Genomic DNA, 27,864 nt, shown 5'->3' on the forward strand with positions numbered 1-27,864 from the left:
TGTTGTAGATGTTGGTTTGCCTATGTTGCGTTTCCTGAATCTCTGCAACAGAAAAAGTGACTGCCAAGTTAGACCTTAATGATGCACAGTCAGAATAGACAGAAGGAAATTTAAAGGCTGACAGATGCTGAGAGACAGATCCAGACAATGTAGCCCCAGGGGTGCCTCTATCTTAAATTGGGGTTTAACATGTCTGATATAGCCGGTCACTGTGTACTTGACTGGAGGGTAATTAGGCCTTGACCGTAGATTATATCTCATCATACCAGATACAATGTATCGATGAAAAGAAAGTAGAAAGAGTATTTACTACCTTTAGAGACAAAAAGCATGAGTGCTGATACAAGATCAAACCTTAATATTTCAGAGCAGCATTTCTCTGGCATATACTATATATTGTGTTCAGTGTTTATCCATCCATATTTGTGTAGTTATATTATTTGGAACAATGAGTTAGTAATAAACAGTGTAAAAGGGACTTATAGCTATCATAAAGAAGACAGCATATTGTCCATCTTACAGTAATCCATTTTAATTACTTTTTCTGTCCAATTACTGTACACTAAACAGTAACTGAAGCAATGTTTTTTGTGGTATTTGTTTGTGGTAGTCAGGGAAGTGAAGGTGTCACTTTGCTGGTTTAAGCATCAAACACTGCAGTAAGGCCACTGTGCCTTTGTGTCTTTAAACTGGATAAGATGTGTGTGTCTGTGTTTGATCACTCATCCGTCCTGTATCCTCACTACCCAGTTACGTAACACCACTACACCTGCATCGTCGCGATTCCCTTAACAATGGCAGCGGTGGTGTGTGTGTGTTTGGGTGTGTGTGAGTAGTACATCCATGCATGAGCTTGAGTTTGCCTGACTGCGTGAGGCCATAACCTGGACTTATTTTGAATCGTGTTTCATCACATGAAGCATGCACAACCCAAAGGCACATCGGCACATGCACACGAACAACCAGGCTATGAAGAACACATGATCATGTATTGAATGTCTCTAATGTTCACATGAACTGATATTACGGATGTGTACACGTGTACATAAAAAATGTGTATGCAAACATTTCCCCCAGGGAGAGGAGATTAAAGGTGGGTACAGGAGCGGAGAGTGGCTCCCATACCACTGAACATACAGTGAACAACACCAGAGGATCAAGTGACAAGCTTCAGCCCACACACACACACACGCACACGCACACACACACACACACACACACACACACACACACACACAATCAGCCCATACACTTCTGGCAGGCTGCACGGGTCACATATGTTGTGCTGCTCTAACGTGGGAAAAAGTCCAGCTCTAATTGTGTCAGTGGCTTTATCCTGCACACCTGCACACAATAATCAACTTCTATCAGTGTCCTTCTGCCGGGGCGAACAGCTATTTCGTATTGCAGCATTGCTCAGGTGGATAGATACAAACATATACGAGGTTTAAAAGACAACACAAACTTAGGAGACTAGATGTTAAGCCAGCACTTCTTCACCAGATAATTCCCCAAGCAGAAATCTCAATGACAAGCTATGGCGCCCAAGGAGTACTGTAATGGAACATGTAAGAGATTCAAAAGAAATCCTTTCACATACTTTGATAAGTAAGCCCACTCATGGTAAGATTAAATTAAAGCGATACTTTGCCAATGTTCAACCTCAACTCAATTGTATTCAAATGAAATCAAAGTCTAGAGATATAGTGAGACAAACAACAGCAGTTTTTTTTGTTCTGTGTTTCTAGGACATACGAACCAGTTATGTCTATGGCTCTCGGAAGAACTACAGGCAAATCAAGCACCACCAGCTGATGAGGACAACGGTGCAGAGCTGCCCCGTGCTGGGGAACACTGCTGTGGTAAATGTACACTGATGGAAACAGAGGTGGAGTTGCTGTGCTGCATCAAATTTCACACAAGATTTCTGGGAAAAAAAAAAAAGTCAAAAAGAAAACCTGGGCCAGGGAAATGTATCGGATGTCGGAGCATAGAGTGCAATAGCAACAGCTCAACTGCTTGCTTGAGGTGGTGGTTGCTGAATAAGTTCTGACAAGGCAAACAAAACTCATATGACTGATCACGTGTTCCTGCTTCAAAACCCAAAGAAGGAAGAAGGAAAGAAGAAAAAAAGAGGAAGAAGAAGAAGAAGGAGAAGAAGAAGAAGAAGCAACCGCCTTCCTGGATATTCCCATAAGAGTCTTCCTCTTCATAATGTTCATCTCTGGACAGCATGAAACATGGCCAATACCAGCTGAGATGATCAAACAATTACAACTTGCCCAAACAAACTAATCCCAGAGGAACTCTCTCCACTTTTCTCTCAGGTGGCAACTCGTGCAGTTTCCAGTTTTTAACATTCTTCTTCTTCTGTTTATTATAGCCATGTGAAATGTAGCTTATACTGCCAGCTTCTGCAAACTACAGTTTGAGTAGCTCAGTACATTCGTTTCGAACCAGGTTGTGGAAAATGCCTACTTCACACTGTTTTCGTTTTTCAGTGTTCTCATAGTTTAGTCCTTGTCCTAAACACTAACAAATATGAAAAACACATTTCAGTTTTGAAAAGTGGGCGTTATGATGCCCTAGGAGATGGAAATATGTATGACATTCCTAATTATTTTCATTTTTCTAAGTCATTAGGGATTTTTTTTTTCCCCATTCTCCACTGATTGCATGTCTCTTTAACAGGTACATGCTGTGATGTTATAAATGCTAGATCCCCTGTATTCATCAAATGCTTGCATGCATTTTCCAATATTATGCAAAGCACTCTGAAGCTCCTTTGGTATGAAACGTGCTGTAGAAGGTAAATAAGATGGCCTTGCTTATACTGTGTTCATTTTTTTTTGCAGACAATATTGCCTGATAGCCATTGAATGTCATGATTTCTTAAAAGGGGAGATCATAAAACTATTCAGCTCACAGAATCATTGCAGTGTGCAGTAGGGGGTTGCTCATGAACATTTTTTCAAAACTTTTGTGATTAATACTTTAAATATCTATTGATTGACTGTAGTTTGTTGTTAGTGTGTGTCAAATTCAAATTTGAGGACATGCTGCTGAGTTATCAAAACAGCAGCAAATATAAGGTGTGTGCTTCATGCTACAGATTCTCTTTGCACACAGCTATTGCTGGCATATATTAATTATGTACCTGCATCTTTACTTGAACATAGTTTGTTATAATAGAGTGCTATTACACTGAAGTACTGTAGCAAACTAAGAAATAACAACTGAGCTACTGATTTTCAGACCTCATATACACTTTCTTGCAGATGTCAAATGTTTGTTTTGTCAAATTAGCATAGTAATTTAAAAAAATAAATCAGTAATCCTAATGAAAGAGCAAACATACCAAATATGACTTCATTTTGTAATCTATGTTACTTTTGTTTGCAAAACAGAGAGCTTTGCTGTATCTATTCATCTATTGCAATAACACTGAAAGAAACTGACAAATCAGACTAATTATTGCACATTACTGCAGAGTCCACCCTCACACCAAGCAGTCTGTCTACTTCAGCAGCAGCTTTGGATTCCCTGTGGCACCCTTGGGAGGTTTGGGCATCACTGCAATGTTGGCTGGCAGTGCATACTGGGGCGGGGCAGGTGAACATGGTGGTGTTCTCTGGTCTGGAAGTTCTGCATAAGCCTATCCAGCAGGAGCTGCCTGAAGGTGGCCTTTGCGGGCAACAAACACAGTGCATTCTGGTTGTTGCAGGTTTTCAATCTTTCGAAAATAAATAGAAGATAAATGCACAATGGGACACTGCATGCAATACTGTAACTGTAATGTTAAGTGCAAATGTGTGCACAAGTGTAGGAGACTGTGTGGGTGTGTGTCTCTGTTAGAATACTGGTTGAGCTAGTTACCTGGCACTGCATCGGTCATAATTAATGCTGTGGTTGTCACATGGAAAATTTGTTTTCCTGCCTGCTAACCTGTCACAATGCTGTTAGCGTGGCTATGACTGTATGGCAGAGATGAGATGACAGAAAGAGAAAGAGGGCATAGTTCTAGGACATAGGCGTCAGTTCTGTGAGTAGACCAAGATTTTACAGACAGTTATACTACTTAAAAACTATATTCAATACCAATTTAAAAATCAGAGAATAACAATGAAACTGAAGAGTGGCTGAAGAAACTGTCATGTGATTGTAACTTCGTTGCTTGGAACTTGACCTTTGGTATGCCATTTGTTCTTATTGGTCTTTTATGTCTCTTTATACTTATATACTCAAATCTTAGTCACTCTCACACATACACTCACACACTGCTGGGAGTAATCTACCATTCACAGCTTCGACTTCAACATGTGGAGAGGAGGACCTGGAGACTGAATTGTTATAATAATTTGTATAGGCTCAAACTTGTGCTACTTAGTATAGTATTTGGTAAATAATCAAGATATAATGGTTAAAAAGCCATAAGAGCATCCAGCTTTGTGTTTTCCTTTGTCACTGACAAACTGTCCTCAACAGCAATAATAACTTCTTCATTTACAAGCAACAATATAACACGCAATAACAGTTCCTAATAGACAAGTGGATCTATGACATAATGAATTCCATTCATTTGCATTACATAATGTTAATTATACAATAAATTTCCCTGTCTATCGGACCTCCTTTTTTTCAATTTTGTCCCCTGATCTGACCTCCGGCATGAGGGAAGCGACAGGATGTGGAAAAGTAATTTCAGGCTGGGTGTGTGGGAGGCCTCTGGTAGGCAGATACTGTTCATCACTGAGGTAGTGAAGATGGGACATCTTAGCTCATCTTCCTGTACAAGTGAGTTGGATTTCCTTATTTCCCACACAGATACTGGAAACAACTGCACGGCACTTACTCAGTCACAAACTGTTCCATTAATTTAAATTCCCTAACAAGAATGGACATACACACATGTTGATGTTGTTGTGTCAATAGTGCAGATATGTGTTACTCCCATTAGAAACTGGAGAGGAACAGACTGTGCAGAAGGTGCGTAACCTACTAAACAGGAAACTACAAGTCTATTTTAGTGCTGTGGTGTCCCCACCCTGCCCTGCCATAAAATGCTCTGGAAAACACAACAGGATGGGTTAATCCTTTCTGTCTCCCAGTCACTCACACATACTCATCTCATAAACCCATTAGAAAGTCCATAAACACATCAGTGTGATCCATTCACCATTGGTGTTTACACCGAGGCACGTCACAAGCCAACAAGTCTGATAATCACCTGGGAACTGTGGCTCTCAGCTGTTGGTGGGGCACTGCAGTCAAAAGCTGGAGACAAGTTTTTTGCTTTTGTGGTTAAAATATGACATTTGGCTTTATCAAACATTCATCAGAGTAACAATATTATGACTAGGCAGCAAATATCAGTGGTTAATTATTTACCAGCCTTGTTCCATTAACATTAATGTGATGACACATTAAAAGGTTGCTTTTCAACTGAGCAATGTGCAAAGGAATGTTTTCGTTCTAAGTGCCCCACATTGTTTGCTTGCTAATAATACACAGTGGTGAAAGGTTGACAACTTTCAGTTATCATTGTATAATGTTTTTAGCAATACCTTCATCAAAGTTGATGTTTGATATAGTACGGCAGTGTCTTGAGGATGTGGAATGGGGATGGACCAAATGTCAGGCATTACACGGAAGTAACAACTGACACAACAGACTCAATCAGCTTACTTGGAATGTGTTGACTGATGTGGGGTGTCACGAAAACAAGCACACTTACTACAAGCAGAGCCTCAAACCAGATTAACATGGCTTGCAAGTTGCTCATTTGATAGCGGGAAACTTGATATGCTACGTGTTTGGGTTTGCCCTGCTAAGCACAGAGCTTGACCACAGCTTTCTTATATACTACTTACTTTGACAACTCCCCCCAAAAACGTTTCACTTTGTATATGGTGTCAGTGATCGATACCAGCTAATGCTGATTGTTTGGTCAAATCTCCCATGTGTTGAAACGTCTGTTTTGTATAATGTGTAACTACAAAGTACCTATTTTAAACACGACCATTTAAACCCCTGAAAACAACTAAATTTAAAGATGCTCCTCTGTTCGAGCAACTAGCCACAGAGAAGTGTGCGTTTCATCCCCAAGCAATCACATACTTCCATCCCCTGGTCAACTATTAGTGTTAAGATTATTCAGCTCAGATCTTTTCATTCATCAAGTTGATAACAATGCAGTTAGTTCCAAATCTGCCAAAGCTGTCAGCCAGTTTTAAAGCAAACACAGATGGGGTCAAATTAAAGTCACTGGGATATGGGCTGAGATACATCTGTTTGAAGTGCTTTTATGCTCAACACTTAGGAGCACTTTAAAACACCTTCAGTTTTAATAACAATGGTGGCTGGGCCTTCACTTAATCAGACCAAGAAATGCAAATATTAATATGCAGCACAATTATGGGAAGTTGAGTGACGCATGAAGTTAAAATCACTTTATCCATTAGAAAATATGAGGTAGGATAAATAATTCAGCCCCGGCAGCAATATTTAAATGAAAATACCGAATTAGTGTTTGAATTAATTTGCTACGGTTCTTCTCTTGGGCTGTGTGGGTGTTGTACTGAACATCAACCTCTGTCACCTCATATTCTACTCTGCAAATCTGTGATGTCAGATGAGAGAGTTTTTGACACAGTGGGGAATAATCACGTGGTGTTTACTGATTATCAGTAAGATACGAGACAATCATGAGGACGGGTGTGCGATGTGGACAGGTAGAACAGTTGCAGCTTTGATTCCAGACTTGCATTGTTCTGGACTTCTGAAAGCATGATGTGGATTTCTGTCCATTTCAAACTGGGCACATTAGGAGCAGTAAAGGTGGTGCAGAACTTCATGTCATTTTCATCCTCTGTGAATAAGCTCTTACTGTTTCTCACTATTTGACAGATAAAATTCATGAGGTTCTTACTTGATGAAAGCTGTCCTGGTTGTGTCTTGCTGCTTTCGCTGATCCTCGCTTTGAAGAGCGCTGGATGATGGAGGACTTGAAGACAGGATGAAGGTAGATGGAGGACGGGTAGAGGAACAGAGGGATGAAGGGAGGATAGAGGAGGATGTGGGGGTCTGGCTCGGTGGGTTCTTGCCATTTCGTAGAAGACGGAGGGACTTGACTCTGATAGGCTGGACGAGGCTGCGGTTGCTACGACGTTGGGCCAGCTTGCCAACAGGTCCTGTACCTATCCTCTTGAAGGTTTGTTCTGATCTGGAAACAAAATCATAGTTATAGGAGGTTTGAAAGACTTTCGTAATGGTTTGTCATTAATTAATATGTAAATGGTAAGTTTACACATTTCAAAACATTCCTAAATGCATCTCTATATATAGTCATGTAGTCAATAGATGCACCACAGTCTTAGCGGTACTTTAATAATGACTAACACATAAATTCACAGCAGTTTGATTCACAGGTCATTTGTACAATTACAGCCTCTAAGAGTATATTTAGATTCAGAAATCACTTTTACAGTCAGCATTTATTTTTCTGTTATCATTTAGAGGGCCTGAATTTGATCTGGAAAAAGTCCAAAACGGCCCTAATCCACTACTGGATGAAAATGAAAACTAAGAAGACCTTAACAATGAAAACACAAAACTAAATGAACACAACAACAAGAGATAAACATATTATCTTTCATCACCTCTCCCAACTCTCTGATGGGATTACAGCTTTATTTCCACAGTGTTCCAACACGCCCTTTATCCTCAGGTGCAGGCCTACAGTACCAATATACCACAGGAAACACCTGTATAGCGGCCGGCTGCCTCATTGCAGAGGAGGGTGTGGATGGCGGTGCCCAGTGAAAAACACTGCAGGGAGGGAGTATTGCTAATTATGCAAGAATTCAAAGCAGGAATTGATGAACATGCAATGCCTCTGAATATGTATTTGGAATGTATTGTGTTGTATTTACAAAGCAAAAGGTTATATCTTGTCTGTCTGTGTTCTTCATTCTTTCTAAACTTCAGTATTTTGATGTCAGGAATATTCTTTATTTTATTGACAATTTAGATTTGTTGTACAATACTTCAGATTGGAATCAGTCACCAAATATTCGCCTGTGTGTTCAAATGCGTAAAAAAAAGTTCAAACTCCTATGAACTGCTGTCCCACAAATGAAAACTTTTTGGTATTTCCAAACACAGAAACCAAGAAGAATCATTCGAGATTGAAATGAAAATATCAAAAGTTGGCTGCCAAACATGCTAATGCAGTGTGACAATGCATGCATACTTTTTCTGTGAGTGTGCCCATGAGTATGCCTATGGACACAACACATTTCCACATAAGTGTATAAGGCTGCTAAGTTAGTAAACTTTATATGCAATAGTGAGCTAGTTGGACTGGGAACAGAGCAGTGTGCTGAGGGCAGGACATGTTTAGGAAGGTGGAGAAGTGAGACTCAAAGATTCTAAGAGGGGGACAGACATAGACTGATGTTCTATCACATGAGAAATACGTATGCAATAGCTAAATTTGTAACCTAATATCTGGGTGTATAACATGAAAGAGGGGTGCATGTCTCTATGTTGTAATTATGCTAATCCTGGGATTTCAAAGACATATGCCATAAAGAACAGCCCAAGACAGTTTTGGGTCTGTACTCAAGGACAGAAGCTGATCAAACAGGACACATACATGTAAACCTGCTGAGGCAGGCAGGAGAGCAGGGGGATTCTGAGAGAGGCCAATGCTACAAAGGAATGCAGAGCATACTATTGTCTGAATGTTCTCCTCCTGCAGCTCACTTCATGTTTTGTCTACCAGTTTCTTAACAAATTCAACATGTCTGACATTAGTTCTGACAGGATTCCTTAGAGACAAAGATAGAGATAGCCAAGATGCTTAGACAATACAGTACAGCGAGAGATATGTCACATGGTCATGGTATAATGTCAAGTGACCGTGGTATTCAAGCAGGGTGACCCTTAAGGCTAAGTAAGGGCACAACCCCTGAACTTTGACCTCTCTAAAGCAGGACCCACTTATCAAAGTCGGATACGATCCGAGTACTCAGCGGATGATTTTTTTTTCCTTTGATGTTTGAAGTGGCAGCCATGTTAGCACTCAAGTCCTGCTCCGCCTTACAAATTCTGGGAAATGAAGCTATAAAGAAGCCAGTACAACACAGCATCTCCAGTTAATGAAACAAAGATAAACTCAGTTGACTTTAGTCTACCTAGTCGGGCACAGTTCAGCGTAATCCTATCTGTCAACCTGCAAGCCTAATTTAAGACAGGACCAAGGATTAAATATTTAAATGTCCAGCTACAGCCAAATGACTTGTATGACCATGTATGAACTACATAGTATATATGCAGTTAGCCTATTTATGTTTTTATGTATTACATGTAAAAAAATTACTTTGGCGTTAAGCACTGTGTCTGTATGTTTGTGTTTTGGAGAACAGAGCTGTGCTCACTGTCTTGGTTCATAAAAAAACCTAGACAATGTTCAAAAGGGACTTGGTGTATTTTCCATGACTGCAAACTGACATTAAAACCTAAAAAGTAGTAAGGCCAAGGACAAACAAAAACTGGATCAGGATTAAATTTAGCTAAATTCTGCAGTGAGAGTAGTCTGGAGGGGATTTTCCTCACTGTCTTTGTTTCTGAACAGTTTCATTTTCTATTTGGGGTGGTGAAAAGAAATGGTTTCAAGTCCATCTTACAGACCCTCTGACCAGAAATGATCTGCCCCTTGTTACATAAACATGATGGAAATCTTGTTTGTGTCACGTGGAAGAAAGCCCCTAAGTCACATGACAGTCATGACAGCAGTCAAAAAGACATCACTAAAGACATTTAAAAGAATGTAAAAAATCCAGCAAAACTCACAATGTTACATACGGCATAGGAACGTTGACAGGAATCAAATGAGAGTCCCAACATAATGATAATTTTTCTCGATTTCATTTTCCACTGCAGATAGTACTCCCTCAATGCAGGCGGGATTGTTAGCTGATCGTCACAGCAACATTGCGCCCCCTTCACTTTTCCAGTAGTTTGGAAACAACACACAGGAGCTTTACTTTGGTCTTGAGAAGAAGCAGCCTTTATTCACTGACAAAATGCAACCTACACTGTACCTACTGCTAAACTGACAGCTTCACTGCAGACCGTTTCCTCTGCTCTGCTCACATTCACTGTCATTTTCTGTCACAACCACTCAATCAGTAATGCAGTGTGTGAGAGAAAAGAAAACACTGTTGCTCCAAATATTCTGCAATCATTGTGGCTCTTTCCATAAGGTCCTATCCTACGTAATGTTTACATAAAAGACATGATGTCTGATGATGATAAAAAGCCAACAGTTAGATAAAGCAGAGCAGAGGGCTTAAGACTGAAATAAAAAACTTCATCTAAACTGTGTATCTGTTTTTCACTCCTGAATAGAATGATAAGGTTAAACTTTCTCTCTTTTAAAATCTAATGTATTTCTCCCTCTGCCTTCCACTAGCAATCCACCTCACTCAACTTGTCCATCATGTTTGATTTTATTGTCATTAAGATGACGAGTGTTTAACACCTGGCAGAGCTTTGTTTATTTCCATCCTCTACCACTAATTTGCCACCCAATTCCAATAGTAGTTTTGGTGGCCCCAGATGACCTCTGGTGACCCACACAGCATGGCAAAAACAACCTAAACCCCTAAACACAAAGACTAAACCTGTGAGGAATGACAGCTATGCTTGAAACACGAGCACATACATGAGCATGCATATGCATGGAGGGAAGGGTGTATATAGACACACGCCCACACGCCCACAACCAGTCACACACAAGTATGAATGGGTGAATGTGCGCAGGCAGGCACACACACACACACACACACACACACACACACACACACACACCACTAACACGAGAGTGACAGCATTTTGTTTTGAGCAGTGTGTCTGTCAGGGGAAAAAACAACATTACAATGAGAGGATTAGAAGGCTATTGTGAAATTCTAAGTGCTGCTGAAGGACCATCTGGTTTTATTACGAAGAAACAAAACCTGAAGACACGATGGAATGGTAGAACTTTAAACTGGATAATAACTGGATTGAGTTCCAGAAACGATGCAGGTACAGTGTACAGTATGCAACTGTCTGGACATGCACCCATCGGTACAAGTGAGGCGAGTCTGGTGAGCAACCAAAACAGTATGTGAGGAACAGGGTCACATCAAAACAGTCCATATTTCTTCTTGTGCTGTGCACATGAAAATTTGGCCATGCATGTTCCGATGGGTGTGTAGCAATTGTTCATTTTATGCATGTGTAAGCTCATTTGTCTGCACACATTTTAAGTAGGTATGGGATAAGCTCTAAAACGCTAGGAGCCTTTTCCATAAACGATGAAAGAAAGAAAAGAGGAGGAATATAAGCTAGCTATAAAAATGTCTCAAGCTCTGACAGAAGGACTGACGATGAGCAGCCTACTGATTGACAAAAACCCTCAGGACTAAATAATGATCTCAGACTCAAATCTGTTTTTGAATCGCGCACAAACAAAGTGAAACTTGGAGCCCAATGACTCGCTTTAAGGGAAATATTAAGGGATCAAATGATTGTGGGAATCAAAGAGGCTACCTAATGACTTTGTGCGTTTTACTTGAGCATGCACAAAAGAAAAGGAGATGATGAAAAGAGAGACTAAGCACCTTACTTTAATTGTGCCAGCGCAACAAGTGCACAGTGGTAGGTCTTGGGGGCCCCATGTGCAGGTCTTTAAGCACGTTTAATGCCGTTAATGCACATACATGCACACTAGTGAGTTATAGTTATAGAGGTAAAGGAAGTATTCAGATCTTTACTTGAGTAAAAGTGCAAACAACACGTTGTGCATTCTCCAGCTAATCCAAGAGGGTTTGTTAAATAGTTTATTTACCTTAAGAAGTAGGAGAATTATCTAACACATAAAGGAACACTTCATCCTTCACTGTATCACAACCATTCATATTCAAAATCACCAAATTTGGAGACACCTGGTTTTCACTGGACAGGAAGGGTATGAAAAATTGTAATCTGAAAAGTTACTAGTAACTAAAGCTGTCAGACAATGTAGTGTAGTAAAAAGTACACTATTTGCCACTGAGATGTAGTGGAATAGAAGTTAATAACAGAGTTTGAAGTATTCAAGAATGGTACTTGAGTAAACTGCCTTGGTTACACTCCACACTGGTTACTATTGACTAGGCTGGTGTGTGTAAAGGTGTGTGCAGTTATTCTGTAGCAGCCTGGTATTGTTATTTAATGACAGTAACCACAGTGGATGGCCGTGTGCACTGCAGCTGCCTCTGACGTGGCAGAACGCATACACTTGCTGGGGAGTGTTAAATTAGTTTATCTGTAGCAATACTCCCCTGTTGCTGCACATTTGCATTTGCGTATTTTGCTTGCTCTTGTCATCATCATGCAAAGTCTAAAACCCAGTTTCCACCAAAATACAGACAACTCCTTCCTCTCCTACAACTCTCCTGCTACCTTTGTGGACTCTGCGCTGTGCACTAAATGCCACACAGATGGGCACATGTCATGGCCAGGAAAACACCAAACTGTCGGAGCGCAGCTTGCGCGGTTATTGCACGCCATGAAAATAGCGCCCTAACAAAAGAATTTGAGTAATGGTACAGAAAGAAAGGGAAATAAAATGTACAGAAAATTATTTATACTGTGGGCCTACTACAGCTAGGCATATAATTAAATGTTATTTTTTATTACGTTTTTGGCTCCCAACAATAAAATCCCGAGATAAAACGATTCTTGTGCTGTGTTCGTCTTGCAATGATGCTCTCATTTTGTCTTGTATGATAAGCTGCAGCCCTCTCCTTTTCTGTGGTGCACTTTCACCCCTCCTTAAAAGCCCAAACCCACTCTCAGCCAGGCTGTGGCATGTTCAGCTTAGCTTGAGCCAAGATGACGGAAAGAGAGCCTTTGGTCAACAAGGAAGGTAAAACCAATTCAGCTGTTAGACAGGAAGACATCACATGACATGCGGGTGTGCACAGACACACTCATAGACAGTGAACTTGCGCTGGGAGAGCAGGTAGGGATGGTTGTTACACACTGTGGCAGTCCTAGAAGCTCACACAGATAGGTCAGAGGACGGCCGAAGCATATGACAGTGTGCAGCACATGTATTGGCTCAATATGCCGATAACAGTGTGTGCATGACGCGCCCAGAGCTGACAGTGTGTCGCTGATTGCCAAGCACATTCAATACAAAATGAGTTATAGAAAACTTATGCAGCCATATCACGCAGATAGAACCGACTAAATGGACACGATGAAGCTCATGATGCTGCAGTATGTGTTCATTTTTGTATTTGTTTTTGAGTTCAATAAAAGATGTTTCCAAGTTGATGAGTAATCTTGCTGAATAATCACAATCTCAGTATTGTCCAAAATAATTGTCATTACATTTTTTTAAATAATCAAGTTGCTTCAGCACATCTTGTATTTGCTTGCAATGGAGTACTAGCAGCAACATGCTAGAATTTACATTTGGGGTCCACAGATGCCATTCATGTGTGCAGGCAGTATCCGAATACACCATCAAATGTGGAAAAACAAACAGCTCGGGAAAGAGCTGACATAGGTGAGTGCAGGCATGCTGTGTTTTGTTTGCAGTGTTTAACCTTTAGCCTCACCTGTCAGTTTTCATGTAACCAGTTGTATCTGTCACAGTGACAGGGGCCATGGTGACGTCACCACTGCTCCCCTGCGCTACTGGCTGCTGTGCGCCGCCTCTCTGCTGGCTTCGCCTCCTGGACCTGATCTGAGAGAGGAAATAAGGTGAAGGTGAGGGAGCTGAAATGAGAGTGGAGCAACAGTTCAGTACATATCTGTGTGACCATAAAGCAGGTGATTGGGTGCTCCATCATAGTTAAGAGGTATGTCTAGTCAGTCTGGACACTCCTTAGTCTGTGTGGTTAACCAGCATCAACAAGGCACTGCTGGAAGGATGTGTTTTAATCAGTTTTTGGACTCATCCCAGCATGTGTGTGTTTGTTTGTGTGTGTGTATGTGACAAGACTAAGCGTCTACAGGTAAGGTAGATGCTCTCAAAGGCTGTACTTAGGTTCAGTAGAGCAGTGCTTTGAGCTAAATGCTAAATGAGCATTTGGCTGAATCTAACTTGCTTAATGTCAGCAGGCTAACTTCGGTCACAGTACTAGGATGTTTATGTTTACCATGTTCATAATCTTAGTTTGGTGTCAGCATGCTAACGTTTGCTAATTAGAACAAAACACAAGCACAGCTGAGGCTGGTGGTAATGTCAAAAGTATCTGGTCAAAACCCAAAGTATAGGACAAGATAAAATTTTGACATGATAAAGGCACAACAAGTCATCAGTCAGTAGGTTCATCCTCAAGGGACCATGAATGTCTATACAAAATTGCATGGCAATCCATCCAATAGTTACGTGGTGGACAGAATATCTTGGGCCAGGCCACTAAAAACAAACATGCTCATCACACATAAGGCTAGAAAGAAATTAGGCAGTTAAAGAAGAAAACAGTGACAGGTTTTGCGAAAGGCAAACACAGAATAGGATGATGGGAGGAAGAATGAGTTAAAGAGCATGACAAAGGGGAACAGGATGTAAGAGGAAGGAATACTTGGACTACAGTGTGGACCATATTTACCAAAAACCAAACCCCCAGCTGTCAAACAGCGCTAGCTCGAGTCATTGTGACAAGGTGCTACAAGATGTATTCCTATCCCAAAATAAAATCCCCTGAGCAATGTTCCAATCACATCTTCCAATCATTTTCATCTGACAGTCCCCGGAGCTGTATATCAATTTGCCCGAAAAGATGGCAAGGTAGAAGAAACTATTTTCTATTTTTTCATTTCATTAATAAATAGAACTATTCTGGGTCACAGCAGGTACATTTCTAAAGAGCAGCATTCCCCAAATGATCAAAGGAGATCAAACTTGGAGAGAAACTACAAATTCTATAACGGGGTGAAGATGCTGTCAAAACTGAATATTGAAATACATACAAATAGCTGTTTTTCTAAACTGTGAGAACCTTAACTGCATTTCCTGAACCTGCTGTAATCCTTTGCATACTGAGCAAAAAAGCTAATCAACTCCCATAAAAGGTATCTGGCAAGTTAAATCCCACTGTTTTTCTGTCACTGTCACTATCCCTACCTACCTAATGGTTTCCTCTGTTCCCAAATGCAGCCCCTGTTGTTTGCTTTCATTTTACTCTCTCCTAGTCTCTCTCTTATTTTGTCTTTAATTTTCTGCCTGTTTCAAACTGCCTGTCCCTCCAACATCTGTCCTTTTTTGAATCTTGCTAACAGTATGTAACAATTTGTTGATTCCCAGTAGGCAATCAGAGCTACATCTTGCATGTGTGTAAAACAGATGTCACATGAAACCTTTAATTTTTGCGATATTAAGATTGTGAGGCCTTTGTGTACACAGCTGTGATGTCAAAGTGCTGTTTCACAGGACTGAACTCAGCTGGACCTTCCAAAGCAGTCCTTCCTTGTTATGGAATTGATTTGTTATTTAGCCTTATGGACTTGTCTGTTCTCCTGAACAGATCCATGTAGGTGATTGACTTAGATTACTGAAATGATTAATTTATTCATCACCCTTAAAGGAATTACATTAACAGCTACAATAAACAGGACTAATAATGGTAAACATCTGGTCACATCATTAAAGATGAAGATATCAGTTACCATCTAAATTGATCTGTTGAAGCCGTCTTCCTTTTGGGTGCTGAGCACACCCGACAGGATGAGCTGCTGCTCAGTTGTGACGCGTATAATTAAGACACTGACGTGACCTCACGAGTAGAGCTGAGGGATTTCAATTATTATTTACTATGTGCTAGTGCTAGCTGATAGCATTGAGCATTAGGCTGCTATCTGGATGTAGCGTCTGGGACTGGAACATAATGTGTGCAGACCACGCAAGATTGTTGCTGGAATAAAGATCCAATTTTGGCTAACTTTATAAAAGTCAAAAGGGTACAGAGAGGAGTTTCCTTCTCCATTAAACTGCCTTTGGTGGAGCGTACAGACAGTGGTTTGCAAAATATATTTACCAGGTGACAGCCAAAAGGTCATTTGTTTGACTAGCTCATGGAATAAATGTTGGAGTTTTTAAATCTAAATTTAAATGAGAGGCCTGCTTATAGCTTTGATTCTGCCCTTGATTTTATGGGGGCACAGGGAACTTGTAGTGATGGGACACTTTATGTTTTATGGTGAACATTGTCACAATTGCGCACTCTGACTCGAACCCTGTGGATATACTCAACCTTCTGAAGTAACTGCTACTGTGCTGCCGGTGAGAACAAAAACACTTCAAATTAAAAGTTCAGTGAGACTCAATGCAGCAAGAATAGAGATAAGCCCTGTTGTGCCAATTTAGTGAGCGTTGCTGCCCAGTCTAGTCTTCACAGGAGTTGGCATCTAAATAAAGCAGTTGAAACTGTTTGTCAGACACTTGGTCCTTTGTTCCAGGCTTTCAGAGTGCTGGCTCTGAGTGGACCCTGATCTCTTAAGTAGCCACAGAAAACTCCAAACGGTTTAAGGGAGAGTTAAAGAGACGTTACAGATGACACGCAGCAGAGACCGATGTTCCTGAAAACTGCAGTTGACCGTGAAGGCCACACCACAGAAAGCATATTGTAAGAATATATTGCTGCATTACATACATTCTTTAACTAGGTATTAAGGGGATAAGGGGGGAACAATTAGCCTGGCTGTGTCTGAATGTAACAAAATATGCCTTAAAACCTCACTAATTAAAACATTGTTTCTTGCTTTTTTAATCAGCACGAAAACCAAAGTGCAAAAATGAGTACTTGCAGTTTTATGGGGTGTTATGTGGCTGACTGTTTTTGGCCATAAGTAGGGACTTCCGAGAGTTGCTATTTGTTGTGTGTTAAACTCGCAATGATGACAAAACTCACTGCTTGTGGCCAAGAAATAGTCAGCAGCAGTCTAAACTAGCTGGCTGTTTAGACTGGTAGCCTTGTACTGGACGTACAGATATGCAAGTAGTATCAATCTAACTCTTGAAAAGAAAGTAAATAAGAATAGACATAAGAAAACTGCAGACAAACACTTACCGTGTGCCTTTAAAGGTTTTTAAAGGTGAAACTATGTTGTTTGAAGTCCTGTCGTGTCATGATTTATATGTATAATAGTGGCCATTTTTATTTGGCACACAGTGATCCATATAAAAATATCATGAAGAGAAACGACAGTAACAGAAGTCAGAATTTTCCAAAACGAACGAATATAATCAGTGACTTCAGAGAATGAGTTCTGGGATCCATTTTTACTTTCCACGGATTCAGAGTGAAATAGGCTGCAGAGAAAACAGTTATAGATATCAAGATGCTCTCTGCACTAAAAAAGCTTTACCTGAGCTTGTGTTAGTGAAGCTGAGGTCCGACTCCTGAACACTCGCCCCGGTGCAGGGCTACGCTGTCTGGGCACTGTCTGTATTTGAGAACCCTTCTCTTCAGCCCTCTGTCTACCCATTGGGTCCAACAGGTACCGCTGGGCCAAACGCATCACTCGGGTCAGCACACCTTTTGCCCTGGTAACTGAGTCTGCAGGTAAAAAAACAAAATCCTCCTCGGACTAAATTCTCTGTTTTCTGGTTCTCAAATAGAAATCATCCAAGGCTGTCTTCAGGTGTGTCAAGGCGCTATAATGTAGAACCTGTAATTTGAGGTGGTATGAAAATGCAAAAACTCTTCTTCTTATTATTATAATCACATTTTGCAGACATCCAGGACCTGAGCACCATCACTTACAAAGTCCTGGGGACAACCCAGTGATGATACTGTAAGCAGTGCATGCTAGAGTTACAAAATAAGTTATCATTCCATTACAGACATACCCCTACCGAACTGCCTTTGTGTGTGTATGTGTACTTTGGTGTGTGAATGTGTCCTTGTTATACACAAATGAATGTTATCAGTGGCTCACCATATTTACTCAGGGGGCAGAATGTGCCTGCTTAGGCAAGCTGTGAACACAAATACCCACTTAAACAATGTACTGTCTGTGTGCAAGCAAACTCATGGATACAATCACAGACAGATACTGAAGCTGTATCTCATGTTATATAACACAAGCATGAGATTGAAACAGTATGTGATCATTTTACTGTGAATTGTGTATTGGAAAGAAATGCTATGCATTTCAGACATTTTAGTCATTGGCACAGTGGTCAACAGTGCATTACCTAAATGTGGTCCTGGAATCATGCAGCTTACTGTATAACATTTTGTTCAAATAACCAACTCATTAGAACAGATTTGCCTTGTGTGTTCTGTGTTTTAAAACATCAGCATATCACTTTGCTAAACATACCGAACTTTTCTTTTTAAACAATGTCATATACCAGCAGAGCATTTATAGCCTCTGCTAATTACACAAAATGCAACAAATAAATCAGAAACACCATCAAAATTCTATTTCCTACATTATGAACCAAGTCTGAAAAAAAAAAATAAAAATAAACCACCATGGCAGCTATGGCTCAATAAAAGAAAATGTTCTGTGCAAATACAAACCTGAGTTAACTGGTACTCTCAATGTCTGTTCTAACAAAAAAAAAAAAATCACTTGAGGCAAGTGTGCAGAACGTATACAATATTTTTGGTGATGGGTGCAGTGGCAAAACTGAAGGCGTACGCTTGTCGTACAATAGAGCTGCTCTAACCTCAAGTTACTGTATTGTTTAAAGTCTTAAGTCTTTGAGTCAACCAATGACAAGCAGTTGCATTAAAAATATTACCTAGAGTTTTACTGTAACAGAATTGTGATTTAATGCACTATTATGCAGGCCTGTACATGTAAACCTTTTGCATGCACCTCTGTCCCATATTGAACATGCTGAATTGATAGTGATTTAGTACCACTGACACCTTTTTACCTGTGTTGGCTGAGACCATTCACCAGTCAGGCTAAGATATATGGATGTGGGAGGTCTATACCTCTTGCATAGACAGGTTGTGCTCATGCAAAAAATAGATTGAGGCAGATGTTAAAAATATATGGTGCACATGTAATGCCAAAGGAAGCTACAAACCGACTTCCACGTACAGCATTGCCTCAAGCCCTGTAAGTTAAAGCCAGTCTCTTCCAGTGTCAAACAAAGAAAATGCTCACACACTCCACACACTCACCTTTCTCAGTCAGCTTTTCTCCCTCTGAAAGTGTCGATGCTCCCTCTGATTCTTTCCCTCCACTGACTTGGGTTGGAATTGTGGCCTTCTGCTTTTCACACTGGACTGAAAAAGAAACCACCACAAATTTAATATTAAAGGCAACACGAGCTGCTGCTAGCATAACACACTCAGAGCTCCTACCGAAATGTCGGAGGTCAAGTTGGAATTGCAGCTATGTAGGTGCTAAGCCTTGACAAGAAAGAAAAATGCATAGAAAAAAAAGCAAAAATTTCAATTTCAATCAGACAATGTTATAGGAGCACAGTACTAAATTGGTGGATTACTCTTTTAAAATGTCCTGTCAAGACCTTTTAAAAGATGCCATTTAAAGACATACTATAAAAAAGGATCAAATGACTATGTAATGTGAAAGAAGTCACTCATAGTGATGAATATACAGAAATACTACTTAATTCTAGAGTCACCTTCAGCTCTATAGAGCCTTTCAGCACATTTTGGATCATTGTTTTGGTTTTCCAATCAGCAACTCCATCGTCATCAATCTTGTTTCCAGCCGCAAAAAGGCAGCAAAAAAGAAAAAAGTCTAAATCCAATCTATGTGATATGTCCAGAAGCACATGGCAGGCAGACGAACTTGGTGACCAGCTGGTTGAACACAGTGCAGCATATAGCAACTAAAGAGACAGATATTTTTGTTGGTGGTGACAAAAAAAGGCTAAAGGAGAATGAATACTTGCTTACTAATGTAAGTGGCCAGGGACAGCAACTCCAATCAGAGCTAGTGTCGCTCCAAGTTCATATATATATATGTGTGTGTGTGTGTGTCAATGCTGTGTTTTCCAGCTTGTTCCACCCCCAAGGGGCCCAAAAGACTTATCTCTGACTCGACGCATCTCTGACTCCAATAAACTGGCTAACTGAGCTAGGAACACTTTGTAAAGATGCTGAAATTGCTATTCTGTTCTGCTGTAAAGCAGTTGGGGGATAATTGACCCTGTTCACCCATTCTTACACACAATGGTCAATACTGTCCTGCAGTATGTACAATAAAACTGAGATTCACTGTCACTGGTAAACACTGTACAGCTCTCAGCTACTTGTTGAGTCACAGATAATAATTGTCTTCTTTTGTTAAAGTCTTTCCCACACTTGTTTGTCTAGCCCACACAAGTTTTGGAGCTAAGGAAGACTAGGGACCACTTCGTGGAAGTTAAGGGGGTCCAAGTGAAAATCAAAGAATAAAGTCAGATTTAACTACTAAATCACAAGATCAGAAGTCACAAAAGTCGCTGGTTTTGGCAAAGCCTGGTCCAGCTTTTAACTTTTAATTATTTTCCCCCTTTACTCACTGGGCTCGAGTGAGTCTGAGGAGAACGTCAGTGGGTGGATTTGTGTGATGCAGGAGGCCAGGGGTGATGTTGACTTCTAATTTGTAACAGCATATCAGTGTTTTAACACAAGCCTGAAGGATAAGGCTTCTGCCAAACAGGAAGAGCCAATGATAAAGTGCAATGTCCCAGCCTGATGGAAGGTCTTTGCAGAGTCCTGAGTAGGGTTATCTTTGATGTTAAAACAGCTCCATTTCCCAGAGCCACCCCCCCACCATAGCCCATGGCTCTCTCTCTCCTTCCTTCCCTCCGATCTATCTCAATCACTGTCAGACATTGGCTAAGGAGAGGTTCCCTTCTGCAGCCAAATGCCAACCTCAAAACACTGACGTGTCACAGCATGTCTCCCATTAGCCACCCAAAGACTAACCGGAGAAGAACATATGGTATTTTGAAATAAAATAAGAGGGGAAATTAGTCATGTACTGTAGGTCTGACAATATGTTCATCTCTGTTGACACTGCACGTTCAAATTTAAACGTCTTTCAGCAACTCCACTCTACTCTTGAATGGCACCATATATGACTATAATATGACAGTTTTAAGTATGTTTTCAGACAGCCAAAATAGTCCAACGGGTACACACAAACACACTACGGATGTATTAACACTGGTGAGCTCACCTGCACAGTTTCTGTATGACTCAGAGTTGTAATGAGAAGGTCTGAGTGACTCTGTGTGTGTGTGTGTGCACGCCTGTGTGACAGAGAAAGAGAGAGAGAGATTTATAGCTGAGACTTAACCCTGTGCAGGTTCAAATACTCCTTCTGAAGCTGCCACCCATCAGTCAGTTTCATTGTCACAGTCTAAATGCTCTTTTAAAGAAGAGCTTTTCAGAAACACTGTACAGTACACTGAACAACTCCACTAACAACAATTGTCTGTTACATATAATAATATTGTGTCCATCCAAGAATTCCGTATAGCCTCTTATCCAGTTCAGGGTTACAGGCAACTGCAGCCTCTCCCACAACACACTAGGCGAGAGGTGGATACTCCCTGCACACATGGGTTTGAGCCATTTGAATATCTAATTTTATGCACTGTTCATAAGAGGACACATACCAGCACGATAGACAAACCACTGGTATATTATTTCATGTCTTTTGAAAGATCTACATACCTATACATTACAAAATAAACAAAGAAAATAATGTCCAATACCGTGTTTCATTTTCAGTCAGTGACAGTGACGTCTGTGCACAGTTTTCAAATGGTCCATGTATGCTGGAAGATTTTATTATTCAGACAAATGGGAGAAATTCCAGTAACATGTCATTATCTGATTATGGACCCTATTTTCCAAGTTTTTGCGTCCAAGTGAATAATGGAGACAACAATTTTTGAAGTTTTCAAGTGTTTAGTGAGAGCTCTGTAGCTGGCAGCCATGAAACGCGCTGCAATGTCTTGCCTTTGGGCGTTTATGCACTGTCAATGTATGTCCACTAAAACTGCTTGTTTTTGCCACTGACAGGCTCTGATCGTTATTCTAAGTGTCTGACAACATTATGGAAAGGTTCCCTACGGATACATTTTTGTTTAAGACTGAGATCATTTTTGTTTAACCAGAAACTGCTGTTATAGCACTAGCACTATCCCCAAAGCCACCGGATTATTTTACCATCGTAAAACACACTTGATTCAAACTCAGAAACAAAATAAAACTCACCAAAACCTTCTTGGTACATCTTTTCACAGTTACAACAGTCACAAACAGCTCTGGTTTGGTTGAAATAAACCGTCAATTCACTGATTAGGGATAGGAGCGAAGTAGAGGGCGGACATTAGAGGAGTAGCAGGGGAAACGGTGTGTAGAGCTGGAATATTTTCATATCTAACTCGATACTATGCTCACCAGACGATATGACCTGTAGGCGTATGTTGTAACAGTCATAGCTTTAACAGCACAAGTTGTTTAAACTCATTGCAATTCAACAGAAATTGGCTGAGGATAAAAGCAAATGGATGAATTAATCCAGACGAATTAATCCTGGATCCTGGTCAGCCTTAATTGCAAGCATTGTAACATAACCAGCATGGCCTTTAACTGCTGCTTCAAGACAAACAATAGCTTTTTGTAGCACAAGTTGTTTGAGTACCACAGCTCTGAAAAGACTGAATACCACAGCTTCACTGATGGGCAAAACATGTTTTAGTCCTCACCCCTTCTTTGGAATTATTACCAGAGCAACGCATCGCAGGCTTGCCTCTGATAGCTGTCAGACAATCAAAGTCTACCAAAGAAGAGCCTCAGCCACTCTCTTTAAACAACTGATGCCAAAATAAAGGTTTAGACTTAAGCTGTAATGATAGATGCCAAAAGACACACACATACACCCACCCTATTCTCATACAATAATAACAGGGTAGCAGACATGCTGGCAAAGCCATCGCCAATACAGCATCACGTGTGGTGTCATCATTTTCACCGAAGTGGCCGGGCTCTAGGAATGGCAATGCTGGTCAGAAGGTTGGTCGGTCCACCACTTTGTTTCAGAATGGGATATCTCCATGGATTGCCATCAAATTTTGTATAGACATTCATGGTCCACAGCGGACGAATCCAAATGACTTGACGGTGATCCCCCCATGTCCTCTACTGCAAACGGCAGGTGATAGCTTTTATTATCCACTGAAATGTCATCACTAGACTGCTTGGAACAAAATAGTGGCAAGGTCTCCAATACAATCGGATGGATGGATTGTAATACCATTGGGATCCACGAGGGTCAAGGTTCAGGCACAGCATGTATACAGTGATGTGGTAACTTACAACTATTAAATTAGAACATGGTCAGATGGTCAGATCACAAGTCACACACACATAAACAGCTGAGAATGTCAGTGTCGGTGAGCTCAGCTCCTGGGTTTCTCTATGACTCAGGGATAATAATGAGAAGGTATGGATGACAGTGTGTGTTTTACAGCCCACTCTCTCTCTCTCCCATCTCTCTCGCTCTCTCAGAGTCAGTTTCAGATGACAGAGTACTCTGCTGATTCCTCAGTGTCCAGGAATTAATGCTGATGACACACAACGTTTTGAAGGTTGTGTTTTGGTGTGTTTGAAGTGTCTGCTGTCCTCCGGGAGTTGGCGGGGCAGCACACCTGTAGCTGGGATTGAATAAGCTCTAATGTAAGGCTGGGCTCAGCAGATACTGTGGCCTGGGAGCTCACTGACACTGTTCAATGGCAGCTTTGAAGTGCTAATCATTTACAGAGGGGGGATAACTACGCAAAATAATGGGCAGAAAATGTCTTAAGGGAAGAATACAAATAGAAAGATTCCACTTCTACATTACCTGAACACCAAGCTAGCAGGAAAAAATCTAAAAAATCTAATAAGACATTAATTTGTACTAGATGTGTTCTTAACTTAAATGAGACATCTGAAAATGGTGGCCTCTCTGCCCTCCAAATAAAACTGTTGGACAGTTAATGTAGAGAGAAAATTGAATCTAAGATGATTACAAGAGACAAACCAGTAGACATAAGGTCTGAAGCAAGGAAAAGAGATGCTAGTCAGCAGTTCCAAAGACCGGAAATAATGACCTCAGGGCAAAGTTCAGTTTGGTGATGTCCATATCGAGCATTCAATGTGATTTTCACAGTAATGAACACCAGAGAAGAGTCTATCATGCTGAGCTTGGTGTGGAATCAGATTTATTTTATGTTACTGGCATGACCTCAAAAAATGATGACACCTCAGCCAACCATGCTAGATGCAAACTGCTATGGCTGTAATGTAAAGGCATTATTTAGTTTATTATTGATAAAAATAATTAACAATAACTATTGATATTATTCACTTTAATGCTCAAATACCAACTTTACTTGGATTTTGTACCAATAATGGGCCTCTGCTGTTCTTTCATTAAAAAGCATGCACTTTGTGTTGGATCACTTCTTATTCAATTGACCACCTATTAGTTATTAAAGTGTCAAACAACTGATCTGATCCCTGAGGCATTTATTAAAACCTTTATCTAGCAACCGCTACCTTTTATTTAGTCAATATCTGACTGATTCAGCTCACAAAATGGTCGATCAATTCCATCATACGTTCGCACAAAAGTGTTTATATGTTGGAATAGTAGAGGCATACAGCTGAGTCAGTGGGAATTGCACTGAGGTGATGCTAGTTTAAAGTCTCAATAAACTGGCTCAATTTGTGTAATTAATGTGGAAACAGACAACATTTCAACCCTGCCTTGCACTTCCAAGTGGAATTATTGTTATTGGAGCAGCTGTTGCAAAGACAACCAGATCACTTTCACTTTTCCTCAGAGCAGCAAGTACTAAAAACACAGGACACACTGCATTTGCTTCAAAATTTCAGTGAAGAAATGTTATACACCGTTTTGGAAACAAGAGAGAAGAAAGAAGCATGTTCACTGAAGAGGTGAAGTGTAATTGTCATCATTTCATACGGAGTAATAACATAGTTTGAATATTGCTTTGTGCAAACAAGTAACTGAAACAGGGGTTGGCATTAGGTTGGAGGGGGGAGTGGAAGAAAACATTAGAATAAAAAGATGACTCGTTCATTAATTTAGTCTATAATGAAGACATGAAAGACGGTAGAAACTGTGCCAGGTGACTGGATCATCAGTCAGCCTTCATTTTCCCAGGAGATCGTACCTGGTTGCAGACAAAACTGCAAATATGTCATGGAGGCATTATTCTAAAGCCGTTACATTGTGCAATCAACATTTACTTCATAATGATACGCTGAAGCAAAAAAACAGTTTGGTGACTAGAAGAAGTAGTAATAATTAAATGGTGGAATTAAGAAAAATTCAGTCCAAAATTGGAGGTCATGAAAATGCATGTGAATTAAAAATGGTTGTGAAATGTATACTGGAGTGATAAATTATTAAGTGATTCAGTTTATTTATAGCTGATTTCATTAAAATAGTTGTGATATGATGAAAACAGAGGCATGTGTCATTATTTTGCTCGTCTTACATTCATCATTCACAACAAAAAAATGCTATTTCTCATTTAAGTAATGTGGTCTCAAAGGTGGGAGTAACAGATGAAAAAGCTTACCCGTTAATGGAGGAAGTGATGAAATGTATGTGAATTGAATCTAGCATGATGAATTGTTGATTTGACATTCTATTTGAAACTGATGATAATCAACTGGGCTGTGTTTCTGTCTACTGTCTATCATTCATCATTCACAATACCCAAACAACATTTATCGTTTCGAACAAGCAATTTCTGTTACTTTTGCCCAAAATGTCAGTCAACCCACAAACTTTGTTTGTTTCACTCTGACAGCTCTCATCAACATCGTTTCTCATCAACAGGGAGCTGTGTTTAGCAGAAACACTACCTGCCCAGCAGCAATCAGCAGGCAAAGTGACCGGCTCTCTGGTGAAAACAGTGGAGCATTTAGCAGCTAAAAACACAGATCACTACAGAGCTAAAAGGATGATCAGTATTGGACTTACATTCATCAGGTGGCCAGAAACAAGACTGAATGAATGTTAATGTTGCTGTGTCTGCTGGAAATGTAAATAGGCAACAGTTTCATACTTTCACCAATGTTGTGTGTGAAGTTTGTTTCTCTGCCACTAACTGGCCAAAATAAATATGTAGAGCTGGCAAGAGGGTTAGAGTCAATGGAAAGATCTGAAGAGCAACTGTGCTGATGCCAGATTCAGTCATCATCAGAGGGAAAACATGCCTGAGGCTACATCAGCTTATTGCTGAAGTATGCCACTATTAAACTAGAGACAATAATCTCTTAGCTGGCCCCTTATCACAGAACAATGGATGACAATGAAAACTAGTCAAGCTGTTTGTTATTGTAGCCTACTGGATGTGACTCAGCCATCATAGTAAAGACAGAAAAGTAAAAGGTGAGAAAGAAAGAAATGAGAGGGACAGGAAGGAGACAAGAGAGGAAAAAAAATGGTGGTACCCAGTTGCCTTGTGTGGTTAGAGATAAGCTGATAACTTGACAAAAGTAAAAACATAGGTTAATATGACTGGTCTCTGTAAGATAATAGCACTGCTCACACACTTTAGCACACAAGTACTCAAACAGAAGCATATTAGAGCACAAATATCGATAATGTGGTCCCAAACACTACTGTTATTGATCAATGAATGTAGTCACACCGTAGGCTTTTTAATGTTTTGGATTGAGATCAGTCAGCACTTTAACCTCTTATAGCACATGAGCTGCATGTGATTCTAGTTTTGTGTATTATTCCACATTTTATTCTATTTTTGGAAATCCACATTTTCTATGTATAGAATATGACAGAAACTAAATCTGATATATTACAATACATAACTGTTTTATTAAAAAGTTCAGGTCAATAAGTGGAACTAAATGCTGAATAACTGAATAAAGGTATATATTTCATATTCAGCTGGTCTTAAAAAGCATTATCTGGGCACTAACAGATGCAGGCCAGAGGGTGTGGACGTGTAGCTGTTTTATCAGTCTAGCTCATCACTATTTGTTTATTGTTCAGAGCCCTCAGCAGCCGTCCTATGATTCCTCCAAACTCAAAGAGCTTAAAATAAGGCTTTTACAATGGAGAATGAACTATCTTATAGTATTTGATTTGACTGCCCTGAAAGAACAACTTATCATATTTCTCAGAGAATTTAAGATTTCAAATTTTCCTTTATTGGATATATGAGGTCACATTACCATTTCTTAGGCTGTATTAGACTGCACAGTGGCGACTCAGATTACAATAAGCTCCTAACCCTCTGCTGATAAAGAGCGACAGAAAGGGTAAACATGAGAAAACATTGGGGAGGATGAAGACAAAAAAGGGGAAAGATAAAATATGGAGGCAAATTGTGAGTGAGAGAAAGGGGATTTCCACAGACACTGTAGTCCACTAAGAAAGAAAACATCCAACCTAAAAAAGAGGTCACAATATAAAAACTCTTCTGCCTTTCTTATTCTAACCAGTGTCATTGGCACAATGACAGGACCCATACTGGATAAAACCATTCACGCTTGAAATTGATTCCAGCTTGGATTAAACAGTCTGTTTGAGCTTTTTACTCAAACTGTACTTCATACAAATATATCATGTCTTCAGGTTTTTCATTCTCGTGTGTACAGTGTACAGTGAAGGTAAGTAGCTTTAGGTCAGGCAAACATGAAAGGCCACCAGATGGCAGAAAGTAGATAAAGAGGTTAAAGAAACATAACCTACAACACAATACAACACAGCCAGGGATGGAGCCAAGAAGTTTGCATGGAGAACACACACACACACACACACACACGCACACACACACGCGCA

The 27,864-nt window shown here is 40.2% G+C and overlaps 1 protein-coding gene across 2 annotated transcripts in view; it reads right to left on the bottom strand.

The window, feature by feature from the left end:
- The window catches only part of si:ch211-266k8.4 (rab GTPase-activating protein 1), a 61,363-nt gene that overhangs the window by 10,543 nt on the left and 22,956 nt on the right, over window positions 1-27,864 (bottom strand). For both annotated transcript variants that reach the window (XM_041939648.1, XM_041939649.1), the window contains 4 exons: window positions 19,191-19,295; window positions 17,413-17,603; window positions 13,659-13,786; window positions 6,929-7,222 (listed from right to left, as the gene is read on the bottom strand). In XM_041939648.1, coding sequence (XP_041795582.1) covers window positions 6,929-7,222; window positions 13,659-13,786; window positions 17,413-17,603; window positions 19,191-19,295 — 718 coding nt within the window. The remainder of the gene's footprint in view (window positions 1-6,928; window positions 7,223-13,658; window positions 13,787-17,412; window positions 17,604-19,190; window positions 19,296-27,864) is intronic.

The sequence above is a fragment of the Chelmon rostratus genome, chromosome 6, assembly GCF_017976325.1.
Source record: "Chelmon rostratus isolate fCheRos1 chromosome 6, fCheRos1.pri, whole genome shotgun sequence".
NCBI lineage: Eukaryota > Metazoa > Chordata > Actinopteri > Chaetodontiformes > Chaetodontidae > Chelmon > Chelmon rostratus.